Source organism: Phalacrocorax aristotelis, chromosome 20 (assembly GCF_949628215.1).
Source record: "Phalacrocorax aristotelis chromosome 20, bGulAri2.1, whole genome shotgun sequence".
Taxonomy (NCBI): domain Eukaryota; kingdom Metazoa; phylum Chordata; class Aves; order Suliformes; family Phalacrocoracidae; genus Phalacrocorax; species Phalacrocorax aristotelis.
Window position 1 is genome coordinate 6,307,968 of NC_134295.1, and position 16,057 is coordinate 6,324,024.

Consider the following 16,057-nt stretch of genomic DNA (forward strand, 5'->3'; position numbering starts at 1 on the left):
TCCCATTGATATTTTGCCCCCCATTTCTATCTCGGTGGGATATTCGGGGCCAGGGCTCCCTTGCAGCCCCAGGGTGTTCCTCGCCACGTGCAGCCCCTGACACCATTGGGTCACTGGGATGCACCGGCAGCAGGACCGTACACTCTTGTAGGCTCCCTGGGGTCACCTGTGACCCCCCCAGCCTCTGTGCCGCCTTGCTCCCCACTTTTCCTGGCTCCAGCATCCCCTGGCGGGTCCATGATGCCTGCCTGGGGCGACCCCGCGGGGTCATCGGTCTCCCGAAGCCTGGCCCAGCCCCACCGAGGCACATCCCACCCCGCTGGACCACTCTGCCCCTGCTTGGGGCTGGGAGGAGAACTGGGTCAGCGATGTAACCATGGAGATGCTGAAGGAGATGCTGAAGCAGCGCCGGCACAGCCCTGCTCTCCAGAACCCTTTAAAGATTAACCAGACCCGTCACCCTCCGGCTCCAGCCAGGGATGGGGCTGGGGGGCTGAGCCTCCTCGGCGCTGCCCAGTCGTCCTCCACCTGCGCAGGGCGGTAAGATGCCTCCATCTCCTCTTTTCCTTTGGGGTGCTGGGGCGGGGAGGGCTCGGCCCTGGTAGCCTCGCTGGGGCTCCTGCACCGCAGCGGTGATCAAAATGCAACAGGGAACCTGTTTTCCTGCTGGTCGTGCTTGTCTGCGCGTTGTGCATCAGTACCGGGTGCTGGCTGCGTGTCCGCCGAGCAGCGGAGCAGCCGGGGGGATGCTACAGCCATGACACCTCTCCCGGCTGCTCAGCCGGTGCCCGGTGGCTCCGTGCATCCCACAGCCATCCCAGCTCGTGGGGAAACTGGGGCTGGCTTGCCGGAGAACTTCTCGGCACTCGCGGTTGTTGTCATTTCTCGCAAGGACGGTGCGTGGCAGCGGTAAGGGCTGGCGGGGGCTGCGGGGGCTGTCGCCCACCCCGGCGGCTTGGGGACGTGTTTCCATGGCAGGGAAGGAGGGGGCTTGCATGCGATCCAGCCGCTGCTGGAGCGGTGCGTTGGTTTTTTCTGAGAATCCCCACATTTTGCAATATAGAGAATAAACAAAATACAGAGGCGGGGGGTGAAGGGAGACCTGGTGCCGTTCCCTGCATCCCCCACCTGCTGCTGGGGAAAGGGAGCCGGGGGAGAGGCAGCATCAGGGCTGCCTGTGCCAGCTGAGGATGCTGTCGTGGTGCCGAGGCCGGCTCAGCGGTGGGAGCCACGGGCTCCGGTGCCCTCGGTGCTTGGACACGGTCACCAGCCGAGCTCATCTCAGCAGCGAGCGTCGGGCACCTCCCTGATCTCCCTGTCCGGCACCTGCTCCCACAGAGGCCCGAAGCAGATTGTGAAAAGAGATAAGGGGTAAAATCACAGGCAGGGTAAAGAAAATCCTTCCTTTGGACTGAGGAGCGCGCGCTCCCCTTCCTTTGCAGTGGATTATCCTTGTGTGTGTTGCATTGGAAATGATCCCATTAGTGCCGTGCTCTCCTGATCTAATTTGCTTCCACCAGAGCCTGGTGCTCTCCCGGCGGCTGAAACACCGAGCGGGGAAAACAGCAGCAGGAGCCTTTTGTGTTCGCCTGGCCATAGAAATAACAGGGCTTGGTTGTGTCACGGCTCTTCTTGCCCGTAACGCCGCGTGGAGAGGCCTGAGCCGGGCGCTGCGCCCAGCTGAGCCCTCCTGCGAAGGGGCGGTGTGTTGGTTCAGGCACAGACTAACATCAGGTTTGCAGCTGGGGAAACTGAGGCACGGGGAAGGGAAGCAGCGTGCGACCGAGGGTGCGCTGGGGCTGCAGCTGGGGAGGCAGGTGGGACCCATTCCTTGCGGCAGGCGCTTCCTAAGAGAAACCCCAGCCCTTGCGAGTGGCCCCAGCGGGTTTGGAGCCTGGAGGGCGTCCGGAGAGTGGTGGGTGGCGTTGGAAAATGCTCATCCCGAAGGTCCCAAAGATCACAGCTCAGCCCCGACCCTTGAGCAGACGCTGAGCATAGGGCAAGCGCTGCTGCCTCTCGCCCGTCTCGCTTCCCGTCGGCACGCAGCCGCTCCGGGGCTGTGGAGCTGGTGCTCGCCCAGTGCCAACAGCTTCATCCAAGGGGCTCAAGCCCTTGTGCAAGCGTCTGTTCATCAGCAAAGGCAGAAAAAGCCCACATACACACACACACACGTATATGATGGGAAACACGTGCTACGGTCGTGGCGCACCCCAAATCTTGCTGAATGCAAGCGGCCGTGCCGGGGTCCCGCTCAGCGGCGAGCGGTGCTGGGCGTGAGGAGCAGAGGGTGAAATCGGTGGGTCGCTGCCACGCGCTTGCCGGCAGAGCAGGGCAGGAAAGCGCCAGCCAGAAGGGAAACGTGGGACGGCGGCTGCTCTCTGGGAGCTCATTAACAATATTAATGACTAATCGCCCACTTGCCCCTGTTTGCATCCCTTCTGTAATTAATAAGTCCGCGAGTTCAGCGGTGCTGGAGCCGAGCCCGAGGCTCCCATCATGGCTCAGCCCAACCGTGCCCCTGCGAAGCTCCTTCCCCCGATGGCAACAGGCAGTGAAGCCCCCTGCCTTGCCCCACTCCCCGGTTCCCGGCCGTAACTTATCCTCTACGTTTGTGGCTGTCTCTCTTGAAAAAGAAATATTTTTCCAGGCGCTGCCTCCATCCATTATCATAAAGTGGCTTCACTTGGCCTGGAGTTAATAATTCACCTTTCCTTGGAAGATGGATGCTCCCATCCTGCTGGAGTTTAAATATTCATGGGGAAGGGAAGGCAGCAAGTGCTGTGCCGCACGGGAGGTCTGGCAGCTGCATCGCAGCCTCTGCCGCCGGTGAACGCCCCGGGCCCTGGCAGCGCGGCACCCCGGCACCCTCGGTGCACCCGCGGGGCCCCTCCAGGCCCCGTCTGCTGCCAGGGCGTCACGGTGGAGCCCAGCAGCAGCCCGGTGTGCTTTGCTGGGCTGGGGCCGGATCCAGCCCCCATGGCAGGCAGCCATCTCAGGGTGGAGCAGAGGCACGCCCGGAGCAGCACGTAGGGATGCTGCAGCCGCGGTTCGGAGGAGGAGACGCGTGGGAGGAACTTTGCTGGTTCTGATTTTTGCCTGGACACCTTCAGCGGGGGTGGACGGGGCTATCCCTGAGCCTCAGGGCCCCCCCCTGCTCCCAAGCTGGGTGGGTTGGGGATGCACCAAGTCCTCTGCCCACCTGTGGGTCTCTCCGGGTCGTCAGGGGCTGCCCGGACCCCCTTGGGTGCTGGGGCAGGGCTGGTGGGTCCATTCCATGACCCGGATACATGGGGGTCCCACATCCCTTCCCTCGCTGCACCCGTGGATACGGGTGGATAGAAATGGTCCTGATGGGTTGTGCCACCTGAATTTCATGGCTCTGAAAGTGCCTCGAGGCCCATCCATCCCCATGGGTCTGCTCTGGGTGGGAGCGCGGTGACGTGGCCAGTGCCACCGCCCAGCATTGCTGGCCTTGATTCATCCCCTGGCTTCCCCCTGCAGCTGATCCCACCCAGCAGAGCCGGGGCCGGCGAGCGCGCGAGCGGCTGACCATGTTCAACGGGGATGCCAGCTCCTCGGCGGCCAGGAATGTCATCCGCAGCTCCAGCATTAGCGGCGAGATGTACAACATCGAGAAGAGCGCGCGGGGCAGCGCCGACTCCGTCACCATCACCGCCAGCAAGAAGAGGCGCTCCAGCCTGGGCGCCAAGATGGTGGCCATCGTGGGGCTGTCCCAGTGGAGCAAGAGCACGCTCCAGCTTAACCAGACCGGTGAGCTGCCGCGGCCCCCCCGGTGCTGCCCACGCCCCCAGCTCGGCCCTTGGCTTTTAGGAGAGGTGCTCGCTCCCGGCTGCCCAAAGCAATGCTCTAGCCGCCCGTGTCTGGGGAAGACACCTAAAAAAGCCCATTGTAAATCCCCCCTCCGGCACTTCTCCGGGTGCCGAAACCATTTGCAAACCTGAGGCAGGGAGGTTGCCGGGGCTCTGCCGGCGCGGGGGTCTGGGCTCAGCGGGCTCAGCGTCCGTCCCCCCCCAGTAACACCAGTCCTGGCTGCAGGGCTGTGGGCTGGGAGGGAGGGAACTTGGAGACAGGACTTGTCAAACGGTCTGGCTCTGAAATATATAAATGCTTAAAATAGCTTTTTAAAGGGCAGGGGAAGCAAAAAGCTCATTTTAGTGCAGCCTTTCTCTCTAGTTATTGCTTTTTTTATTCTGGTTCTTGTTGGCATTGCATAATGTGGAAGATATTCTATAAAGAGAGGAGTTAATTTGGAGCCCTCCAGCCCTGCACATCCGAGGTGTTTCTGAAGGGATATAATTATCCCCAAAAGCCAAGCAAAAAGTGCTGGAGCTGGGCAGAACCTCACCTGGGGACGGCAGGAGCGGGGCCCTCCCGGCTGCTGGTGCCCAGGCGAGCAGCGCCTGCTCCGGGGGGGCTGCCAGGATCCGGCAACCCCTTCCATGGGGGCAGCCCCGAATCAGCAAGACAAACCTGACTCACCCACACGGCAGGAGCGGGGCTGCCGGTGGTGCCAGGGGGGGCTGCTCGGCCACGTTCCTCCTCCTGCCACCTGCCACCGCCTGGGCTGCGGGCAGCAGGGACGGTGCAACTGCGCGGAGAAAGGGAGACTTCGCTGACCAGTCAGCATCGGGGCTGCCCCGTCCCTTGCGGCATGGGGACGTTGGCACACGTCGATGGGGCCCTGGGGGTTTTGGAGGCTGGGAGGTGGCTCTGCAGCAGCGCAGGCCAGGCTGGGATGGTGTCAGCACGTGAGCTGAGTCTGGCAGGTCTCAGCCCGTGGGGGAGATGACGGAGGTGCAGGTGGGCTCGCAGCCACGCGAAGGGACGACGGCATCGGTGCTGAGCGAGGGTTGAGGGGAGACAGAGCTGGGGCGGGGGAGCACGGGCAGCCCGTGGGTCTCCAGCGCGGTGTGAGCAGCACCGGGACACGTGCCCCTGCGGAGTCCTGCAGGGTTTCGTCCCCAGGGAAAGGTTGCATAGATCAAAATGAATAACGCACCGAAGGTGGGGACCAGCACACGGGGAGGCTGGTTCTTCTGTTGGTTTGATGCCCATCCTGCAGGAGGGTCCGGGGGCAGCGGGCGCTTCCCAGGCTCACCCCCTGCCTTGGCTTCCAGAGGGCGGCCCCAAAAAGCTGCGCAGCAACATCCGGAGGAGCACGGAGACGGGCATCGCGGTGGAGATGAGGACCAGGGTCACCCGGCAAGGCAGCCGGGAGTCCACCGACGGCAGCACCAACAGCAACAGCTCCGATGGCACGTAAGGCACCGCGAGGTGGCATGGGGGGACGGGAGCTGGGGCTGGGCCCCCTCCCTGTGCTCCCGGAGGGTCTCGCTTGTGACCCGGCAGCCGGATGCTCCGCGAAAGCCCTTTGCTCTCCCTGGCACAGATTCATCTTCCCCACGACCCGGCTGGGCGCCGAGAGCCAGTTCAGCGACTTCCTTGATGGGCTGGGCCCGGGCCAGCTGGTGGGGCGGCAGACGCTGGCCACCCCGCCGATGGGTGAGTGCCGGCCGAGGGGGGACCCTGCCCGGGGAGGGGGCTGCCATCTCCGGCCCCACGGAGCAAGGGCTGTGTCTGGCCTGGCCGCGGGGCTGAGCAGTGCAGAGGATGCTCCAGCGAGAGGGAAGGGGCTGCGGGGGTGAAAGGGGCTGCATGCTGCTCCGCAGGGCACCAGCTCCGGGGGACGGGCTCGATCCCAGCAGCGTCCCTTGCTGCTGAGCACGTGCCGGGTCGGTGCATGGCTTGCAGATGCTCTGGCCTTCCCTGCTGCTCCCACTGCCGGCTCCGTGAGGGGAGGGAAGGTCCTGAGCAGGGCTCAGGACACCCTCAGGGGGAAGCAGCAGCTCTACCTTTTCCCGAGGTCCCTTCTGCCCCTTTCTGCCCCTCTGCTATGCATCAGCTCCTCCGAGCATCCCACTGCAGAGGGAACCCAAAAATATACATTTGGATTTTTTTCAATTTTTCCCTTTTAAATCCAAAATGGCTATAGAAAGTCGTGCCCTAAGTCTGAATTTCCAGCCAGCAGCAGCATGTCCCTGGCTGTGCCCAGGGCACACCAAGGTGTCTGCTCCATATCAGGCTGAGGGGCCGGAGCTGCCAGGAATGGGGAGAGCTGCCCCAGGGGAGGCCACAGTAACCAGGGCCCCCCGTCCTTCCCCCCCAGTCCCCGCAGCACAGGGACCTGGTCCTGCTGGCGCCGCATAAACCCCCGCTGGGAGGGAAGGGAAGGGACAAGGGCTGGGTTTGCCCACCTTCCCCGGGAGGGGACACCACCAGCCTCCCGTGGGATGAGATCCCGCGGCACGCTGAATCCCTACGGCTCCTGCCGGTCCCCGCCGTGGCATCAGCTTGTGCCTCTCGCACCGGCCGGTTTCTCACGCTGGCCCTGACTTGCTGTTGAAATGCCAAGTGTGTTTTGAGAACATCCAGGTTCATCTCGCTCCTATTAAACCCCGCTGGGACGTCAGCTCGCCCCTTCCCCGTCCCCACTCCCCTCCCCGGGGCCACAAAGCAGCGAGCGACGGGGACCCGCCAGCCAAGGGACATACGTACGTACGAGCAGGACAGCGTAAGTGGGAGAACAACTTCACACTGAGCTCAAGAGGTGCACGGCCACGTTTTTTCCTGCAGATGCCCCTCCGCAGGGAGCAGGGAAGGACCCCAGTGAAGCACCCTGTGGAGACGGGGGCTGGTGGGTGCTGGCCCCGGTGGGGTGCTCAGCCACCGACCCCTCCTGCCCCAGACTCTCCCGCTCTTGCCGGGCCCTCTCCTGGCCAAGGAACAGTCCTGGTTAATCCCAGCCCCTTTTCCCACCACGAGGGGAAAAAAAATTCCCCCTGCAAGGCTGCCATGGGATGGAGCTGGCGGGGAGGAGGGGAGCAAGGGGCTCTCACCCGGTTCTCTCCTCACTGCTCAAATCCAAGCATCTTCACATCAGCTCGGCTTTGTGCTTCCTCCCAATTCACGATCAATCACGCACCCGGTGGTGGGATGCTCGGTGTGCTTGAGCGCTGAGGACGGGGAGCAGGCGGCGGTGTGGGGGTGCCGAGGCTGCCAGCCCCCGAGGGGACATCTCCCACCTGCTTTTTGGCAGCACCAAAAGGGCGAGCTGGTGGGGACCAGCCCAGCCCAGGGCTGCGGCCGTCCCCGGTGGGAGGTGGCCATCGGGGAGGGTGCTGAGCGTGTCTCGTCCCTCCGCCTAGGCGATGTCCACGTCGGCATGGCTGACCGGAACGGGCAGCTGGAGGTGGACGTGATCCAGGCAAGGGGACTTATCCCAAAGATGGGCTCCAGGTCCATCCCTGGTAGGTGGCTGGAGAGGGAGGGGTCGGGGATGGAGGGGGAGTGCTGGGGACGGGCGCTGTGCGGGACCACCACAGGAGCCGGCTCCGAGTCAGTATTTCTCACCCATTTTCCAACCCAGCCACCTACGTGAAAGTTTACCTGTTGGAGAACGGCATCTGCCTGGCCAAGAAGAAGACGAAGGTGGTGAAGAAAACCTGTGACCCGTCATACCAGCAGCCTCTGCTCTTCGAGGAGAGCCCCCAGGGCAAAGTCCTGCAGGTGATGTACTCCCCGCACAGGTACTCAGGGACAAGGAGGGGTTTGGGGAGCAAGGACAAGGCACAGAAACCCAGAGTCCCCACTGCCGTCCTTCAGACCGCAGCCTCCCCACCCGGGTCACTGCAGGTTCCTCCCGTCCAGGCACACTGATTTTGCCAAGTTTTCCCCAAAACTCCCACCCGGCGAGCGGGGCAGCTCCCCTGACGTCGTCTCTGCCCCGCAGGTGATCGTCTGGGGAGATTATGGGCGCATGGACCACAAGTGCTTCATGGGGATGGCCCAGATCGTCTTGGAGGAGCTCGATCTCTCCAGCGCGGTCACGGGCTGGTACAAACTCTTCCCCACCTCCTCGCTGGCCGACTCCAGCATCGGACCTCTGACACGCCGCCTCTCCCAGTCCTCCCTGGAGAGCTCCACCAGCCCCTCCTGCCCGTAGGTTGGTGGGAGAGGCCGGGAGGGGAAAGCAGACGTCCTGACCTACCAAAACTGTTAGTGGATAGCTGTAAATATCCTTTTTTTTTTTTTTCTTTTTTTAAAAAACTCTCCTTCCCGAAACAAACCCACTCTCAACACACCCCTCCCCGAGCACGCGTCCCGGCGCACAGAGGGGAATGGTGGAGAGGGAGCGAGAGACGTGTGTTTTGAGGCAGGGGAAGGAGAAGCAAAAAATACCCAACCCCGGCCGTGAGGCAGCGCGAGGGCCGTGCCTGCCGCCTGATCCCGAGACTGTTAGCGCGCCTCGTCCCGGCCCCCCGGCGGAAAGGGATCGCAGCGATGCATTTCTCCCCTGACCACCCGGCGAGAGCAGCTCGGTACGATTCATTCACAGCGCCGCTGCAAGCAGCATGTTGACGAGGTTTCTTTTCCTTCGATTTACGTTTCCTTGCCTCTGAGGAAAAAGGTAGCTTTCCAAAGAAAAAAAACCTCAGAAAAAAAATCCAACTCAGCACTGGTTTGGTTTTTTTTTGTTTTTTTTTTTTTGTTTTGTTTTGTTTTCCCCCTCCCGCCAAGGAATGTAGCATCTTCTATTATGTAGCTTGCCATGTGCTAGCAACACACTCACTCTCTGCAATATCCAAGAGACTCCGGACTGACCGGAAACATCTGCCAGTCACTTCCCGTTTGTTCGTTTCCAGACACAAATCCTGCGACACTGAGCGAGTGCTTCTGGTGGCTCTTCTTTTTTTTTTTTTAATTCTTTTTTTCCCCCGGTAGCATGTAGCCTGCGACCAGTGACATTGCCAAAGCGAGAGGGAACGCAAAAAGGTGCACTCACCTCACCTAAGCATACGCTGGTCTTATCCTCCTGTTTCACCACTGACCGTGGTCTTGTACAGCCAGAGCAAGACCCGAAATATGAACTCTGTGATGCCTCACGTGAAAATTCGAGTCAGGAGACGGTGACCCGACGGAGCAGGAGCACTGTGATGCTGGCGGATCATCTGGCTCCCAGCCCCTTCCTCCTGCGAGGGCCAGCTCGAGGTCCGGGACGCCCTCCCTGATACCTGAATTTCAAGTAGGAGCAGAGGGTTTGCCAGACCCCGCGGCAGGACGCACCTTTCTCCAACTCTCGACTTGTCGGTGTGCTACAGGGGAACATCTCAACAGCATCTTCTGCTGATCTGGAATTAGGGCGACTGAGAGGTTACGAACAAAGGACTAGATGCTTTGAATTTATTAATCAGGATGAGTGTTTTGGGTTTTTCGTTTGTATGTTTTGTTTGTTTGTTTTAAAGCAGCATTTTGGTTCCCCCTGAGGGACCAGTTCTTGTAGCAAAACCGAGAATCACGGAAGCTTTTTTTGAAGGTGCCTAATGAAATTTGCTGAAAATACTCAGGGGAGACACCACTAGAAACTTTGGTTTCTTCATAAAAATATACTCAACACAATGACTGTCCTGAAGGATCAGTTTCCAAAAGAGGAAGGGAAAAAAAAAAAAACCCAACACACCAAAAGATGAGCAGTCTTGAGACTGGGAGAGGACAAAAGGTTAATGGGGAATTTTTACCGGCCAGACAGCTCTGACCTTCAGTCTGTAACACGAATCAACCCACAGCACAGTTGGGATTTTTTAAACAATTATTTATTGGCAAAGCGGAGAATTTCACAATGCACAGAGCACAACAAAACCAACCTGTGGTTCTCCTGGGGACGCCAGGAACGATGAACCAGCTCAAACCTGTTGCCACAACGGAACAAAACCAAACCTGAAGAAAAAGAGACTGTTGCGAGGAAGCTGCCCCCCTCCACAAACCCAAAAGCGGGGCTTAGCAAAACTCCACTGCTCGGCCGCTGGTTTACCCGACACCGCCACGATTTCAGCGACATCGTGTCGAGGGATTCCAGCTGCTATCGTGGACTTTGGATCTTTACTGAACCAAAATCACTGTAGACCTCTGAGAAGAGAGCGGGCTGGATGCTGCTGACCAGGGATGGAGAGGGGTCCACCCGAGACCCCGCTGCCTGCCTCGTGAAAGATTAAATCCTCGCCTGCTGGAGCGGTAAGTGGCTTTTCAAGCGATACGCGGTGATGGCTGAGCTCGCGCTGAACGGCGGCGCGTGGGACCGTGGGATGCACTAACAGTCTCAAGCGGTTTGAGGAAGCAAACTTGTGCCCCGAGTACCGAAACAGGAATAAACAATGGTTTGAACACGATGTTCCTTCCAGAGCACGAAGCAGTTATACGAGGCCAATGACGCCTGGATGAAGCTAAACTTTCTCTGCCCTGGTGTGCTGGATTTTTGAATATACACGAGGGAAGGCAACTTACGAGGAAAAACTCTCTGCACCTTCAAGCTAACATTAGATTTTGCTTTACCAACTCGATTTCAACAGAAAAAAAATGAAAAATCTGCCTGTGGAGGGACGATAACCATGCGCACAGGGAAGCGGAACGGCAGCGTGGGCAGAGCAGGGAGCTCTGCAGGTATTTTCTGCTCGCTGGAGTGGAGACAGCATCTCACTCCCGTCCCTTCCAGCAGAGCCTTACTGCTCCCCCTCTCCGCAAGCACCACCACGCTTTTCTCGAGCCAGAGAAAGCAGCGGATGAAGAGCGGCAGGAGCACCAGGACAGCCGGGCGCACGCCCGCAGCAGCTGATGCCCGAGGTCTAGCAAAAGGCTCACCGGTTCTGCGCCAGTTCAAGAACCTGCCCTTGCTGGCACGTGGAAAATCCAGAGGAAAGAACTATCTTCCGGAAGGCACCCCTGGGTACTCCGGGGAACGTGGAAAACCCACGTACTTTGGCTTATTTTTCATCCTCAATAGGCTGAGGATGCACTGGAGGGTAACAGCGTAGCCAACATCAGAACAAACTGCACCCTGGTGGTTCTTCCAGTGGCGCATTCTCCTTCGCTGCAACGTGGTGGCCTCGTGGGAACGGCTCCTCTTGCTCGTTAAGAGACCGGCAAGGTGGAGCCACCGCGCCAGGGACTTCAAATGACCGACGCTCGCTAGACAACCTGAAATCCATCAAAACCGTAACTTCTTCACTTTCAGCACTTCGCATCCAGTCCCCGCAGGGCGCCGGTACTCACGTCTCTGGGGGAGCATCTGGGTCAGGACCCTCCTTGCACTCGTGTGGAAAAACAGAAACGGGAGAAGAGGCCGAAGGTGCCGCGCTTACGTTGCAACATCAGCTCCTCGTTTCTGCATGCGCGAGACACTGTCAGAGGTTTTTTTTTTTTCCCTCCTCGAACAACAAGAACAAAAAAGCCAAGACACCCAGTTGCTTTCTACACGCGACACACCAGAAAAACCACAAGCTTCTGGACTTCAGTTTTTTTTTCCTGGGGGAGTGTTTTATTGCAAAGGGCATTTTATTTTTAACGTACTATATGACTTGCAAAAGGTGGCTGCACTGACTAGGTATTATGTGTTAGATTATTTCCTCCCTTTCCTCCACCTTCCATCGGGAAAGAAAATTCAACCTTCCAGGTATTTTCCCCTAGAAAGAATAATTAATATTCAACTGTATCAGCTTCGCAGCCTGTTTTATGCCCAGCACTCGCAGCAGTACCTGAGCAGCAAGTAGCTCGCAGCGCCCACCCGAGACACGGAAGACCTTACTATAGCACAGCTGGTGTCAGAATCAAGACACCCTACTTGAGTAACAAGGATGGATTTTGCCAAAATAGCTTTGGAATGATACTTAAACATCCCCTAAACTCTAGTAATAAGAGTCTCAGCCACGCAGCAAAGCACAGAAAACACTAGATGACTTCATGCCCAGACCTAAGTCATCCCTGGGTTTTCTACAAGCCCGGAAAGGGCTTTATTTGCCAAAGTTGAGTGACTGAAAATTTTCTAGGGCACCAGAAAGTGGGCCAGGCTTCTGGGCTCAGCCAGAAATTAGCTCCTCTTACATCGATGTCACGACATGTTGAAAGCATAGGGAGAGGATGCTTAGACATAGCTGTCCCGAAACCAAGAGAGATACAGAGCTGGTTACCTGGCCAGCAGTCGGAAAACTAAACCTATTAAGTGGCTTTGGAACACGCCACAGAGCAACCAAGATGGTGGGAATCTTCCCTCCAAGGCCACCTTCTCCAGCTCTAAAAACCTCTTCTCAGAAGCAGTTACAGATGCAGCTCTCGATGGAACCGCGAGACCAGAAAGTCCTGCAGGAGCGGGATTCCCGTCGCTGACAGGGAATCGCTTCTGTTCGCTGTCTCACAGAACCGCTCTCGCAGCGATGAGACTTGAGAAGTCGAGCCTGTATTTGTGCACGCTGGTGCGGTGAGAGGAGTTAACACATTAAATACCTTTGCTTAAGTGGGCTTGCAAATACTCAGCAGCCAGTAAGTACAATCTAAGGGTCTTTACTGACCCAAGACATTTATAAACACAGCACTGGTGGTGGTTTTGCAAGCCTAGAGTCCACCTTCTGTTTTCTTCCAGTTGACTCAGACACGACACTTCTTCCCAGATCGATGTGAAACGCTTGGACAATGCACATCTGTAAACTTCCTTAAGGGTGCGCATTTGGTTACTGATTCGGAAAATAACTGCATTTTAAAGGTCAAGGAACAGTGTTCAGGCACCGTTCTTCTTGATGGCTGAATTCAAAGTCCAAATGTGTTTTGCATCACAGATGGAAAAAGATATTAAGCGCTCGCTCTGCTTTCCTTTGGGTTTCCATGCCTCCGGACAGATCCGTAAAATCCCCTCCAGTAAAAGCAAGGCTCGCATCCTGTGATGTGCCAAGGGCATGTCTCTCTAGCAAAGCTGTTTCAACTGGAAGTCTTCCTTCTACTTCATGTTCACAGGCATAGAAAACACCCCAACCCTTTGCTGTTTGTCAGAGGTGCAAGAGTTACGTTTATGAGCTAAAAAGAAGGTCAAAAGGCTGCAGAAAAGGCTTCCTATGGGAGAAGAAGTGTCTGCAAGAAGCGGGGCTGGAATCGGTGGGGTAAAGATGCGCTACGTGTAACAGCTGAAGCTGCACAAAACAGACTCAAGTGACCAGATGTGACAATACCGGACCTTAACTGAGCTGGTCCGTATTTGGGGAAGATGGAGGTTTTAAAAGTAGACTTAGAAAAACTGTACAGTTAAAGGGCCTAAGTGTTTGTCTTGCTGTCCGAATAACCGCCACACTGTTTAACCCCGCTCACCTGCCCCGGGCACAGACGCCAGGGCGGAGCACAGCAGCGTCCAGGGATCCAGGAGAGAGCGGCTTGGTTTAGCGGCTGCCACCAAGACCCAAGAGCTGATGTGACCACTGTGCCTGTCTGGAGCTCCAATTATTGGTATACCTCATTTATTATTTTTTTTTCCCCCGCTTTTGGTCTTTTTGGTTTTTTTAAAGAACCAGAGCTTAGTGCACTCTACCACATTCAGGTTATTTTTTGTTGTAACTGTGCAATGCAGAGCAATTCCACGGGGTGTGCATTTACCACCTGCTCCCACGCTGGCTCCTGCGAGCCCAGCCTCTGCTTCATTTAGCACTTGCACTATTGATTGCTGAGCTAAAGGGCAAGGAAAGCACGAGGCCAGAGTGCTTCTCTGGAGGGAGGGATGATTCAGCTGGACAGTAGGTACCCCCCCCCTTCTCTCCTGTTAAAAAGCATGTGGAGGAACAGCGCCCCGGAGGCGCCCCTTAGCCCGACGCAGGCGGGCGTTTGCAGTCCTGCTCCCCTCCCGCCAAGGAGGCGAGCGGCGCGGGTATTGGCAAGCTGAGGACGGTGCTGCTGCTCTCGGAGGAGCAGTGAACCCTCACTAAAGCTTTTGCCTGTAGCATGGCTGGAGAGAGAGCATCAGAATTAGGCAGAAAGGGTGTCCCTCCAGCAGGAGGGCAGGTACTGAGCACCGATCCCATTTCCTAACACGCTCGCTGTCTGTATATATCCGCTAGATCCCAGCACTTGCTAAAAAAAAAAAAATAAAGGAACTTTGCCCTAACACTTGCAGTGAGAACTGTGAAGCAACGCTTGATCTCAGAGGACCTCTGGATGGAGCAGCACGCCCCTCCTTGTTCCCAGCGGGCCAGGGACCCTGGCAGCGGATGCCTCTCGAATGTTAGCACTTTGAAGTTGGTGGCCTTGTTTTCTTAAAAGGGCTTGATCTTTTCATGCAGTTAAAACTAAATAATCTTCCCCATCATGTTGTCCTACCCCCACCTCAAAATTAAGTGACGAACAAGCACCTGGACCATTTAAGATGTTGTCCGGGACTCAAGAATCTGTCATTAATCTCAGAAGTTTATACCTCAAATATAAAAACACATGTATCTGTCTTAGAAACAACACTTGGTAAAGTAGCAGCGCCAAGTTTGAACTGAACTTTGCCCTTGAATCTGATTGCTAACGGCACCAGGAAAAACCAAACCCCCATAAGCACACAGAGAAAAGCGCCGGTGAATTTTTCAAAAGCACCCAAACTGAAGCATTCATCCTATCGAAGAATTCAGAATTTATACTCCCAAACAAGGCACGTGAGCGATTTTACCCATCCCTTATAAATCTTTAAACACAGCCTATGCCTTTAAACTGCGTTGGCCCCCTAAAAAGTATGAGGGGGCAGAATACGAACGCACATTGGCAAAGAAAATTTACATAAAAGGGTCCAAGATCATTAAAAGTACGAGGCAATGAGAGATGCACGAGAACAACTCAGCCAGGCAGTCGTTTCTAACCACAGCCTTTCTCCTCCCGGTGGCTGCCTCAGAAGGACAAGATGAGCGTCTTGACGGGTGCATCATACGGAAGCAATACAACCACGCAAGGACGCAGAAATCTGTGCTACTTCACATTTTCCATCCTTAAGTCCCCAACAAGCTGCGTTGAAAAGAATTCCCTTAACCAAGAGAGTCGCATTAGATTGGGAAATTGTCAGAACTCCATTAACCACGAGTTAATTGCTATTACGAGCTTAGCCTTCAATCACTAATGAAAAAAGGTAGCAGACATCTCACCGTTTGAGCGGCACACGTCAACCATACGTCTTTCTGTGTGCATCCGTTACCTAAGGGGAGAAGGAGAGTTAGGTGCAGAACTCGTGCAGGACTGACACGCTCACCCTTTGTACTTTTGGAAGCTAGGATGTAGTTGTATTAGTCAACAAATCTGGCTGCCTTGACTAGCCCACTTGTGTTCTGTGATAAACTTTGCTTTGATGACAGATTCGTAAGTTTAACAACTCCACTTTAAAATAAATGCCACAGAGGGGGGAACTAGGGGGTCCTCTAAGCCCCAGTTCCACGTTCAAGAGAAGGGGATGGGCTTGTGATGGATACTTGAGAACGGTAATAGATTTAAAAAAGCAAATGGCAATTTTATACCTGTGTTATGTAATGTTTTATATGTGTGTGGTCTTTCTTAATGTAAAACTCTTGTATTTTTGTGGTTTATATGCAGCAGGACTGATGGCTGTGAGGGTGCACGCTATTTTGTAAAATATTCTTAGCCAGTTTTCCCAAGGAGAAAAAAACCTGAAGTATTCACATTTTCATTGGCTTGTACCTGCATGTACAGTATTGGGGCAGCAAGTGAAGATGATTAAAGCCAGCTTGAAAACTTTCTGTGCTTGAGTAGAGCTTCTCAAAGCATCTAACCCAAAACCATGTGTAGCTTAAGAGAAGACCCAACCATCCCCCCGCTGATACACTGGGGAGGAGGGGAATAGGAAAACACCCATCTTTTTCTGAAAAGAGCAAGTTTTGACTTGAGGAAAGAAGTACCATAATTAATATGCAAGCAGAGTACCACCAACTCGAGGCTCACACAATTAGCTGAGCTCTCTCCCCTGCAGCTGCACACAGCCACCCACAAGCCTAAGGAAAACTGGCCTTCGTATCTGTTCTTTCGGTGACTCCTAAGTCCCCCCAGCCTTTCATATTCTCACTGTTACCACTTTTTGTAAAAGCTTAAGATTTACCTTTTGAATAGGCCTTGCTCAGGCTTTGTTGAACGTCAGTGTAAAGCTGCAGTCCTAAATAATTTACGTCCTCCCTGCAGCCACGGCTGCAGG

At 56.1% G+C, this 16,057-nt stretch overlaps 1 protein-coding gene across 1 annotated transcript; it reads left to right on the forward strand.

The window, feature by feature from the left end:
- The first annotated feature begins 366 nt into the window (after nt 1-366).
- Nucleotides 367-15,606, forward strand: RIMS3 (regulating synaptic membrane exocytosis 3). The gene is made up of 7 exons (XM_075114504.1): nt 367-540; nt 3,502-3,771; nt 5,139-5,280; nt 5,411-5,523; nt 7,227-7,328; nt 7,448-7,587; nt 7,811-15,606. The coding sequence occupies exons 2-7, from the start codon at nt 3,552-3,554 to the stop codon at nt 8,021-8,023; spliced, it is 930 nt and encodes a 309-aa protein (XP_074970605.1). The 5' UTR covers nt 367-540; nt 3,502-3,551; the 3' UTR covers nt 8,024-15,606.
- The last annotated feature ends 451 nt before the right edge of the window (nt 15,607-16,057 follow it).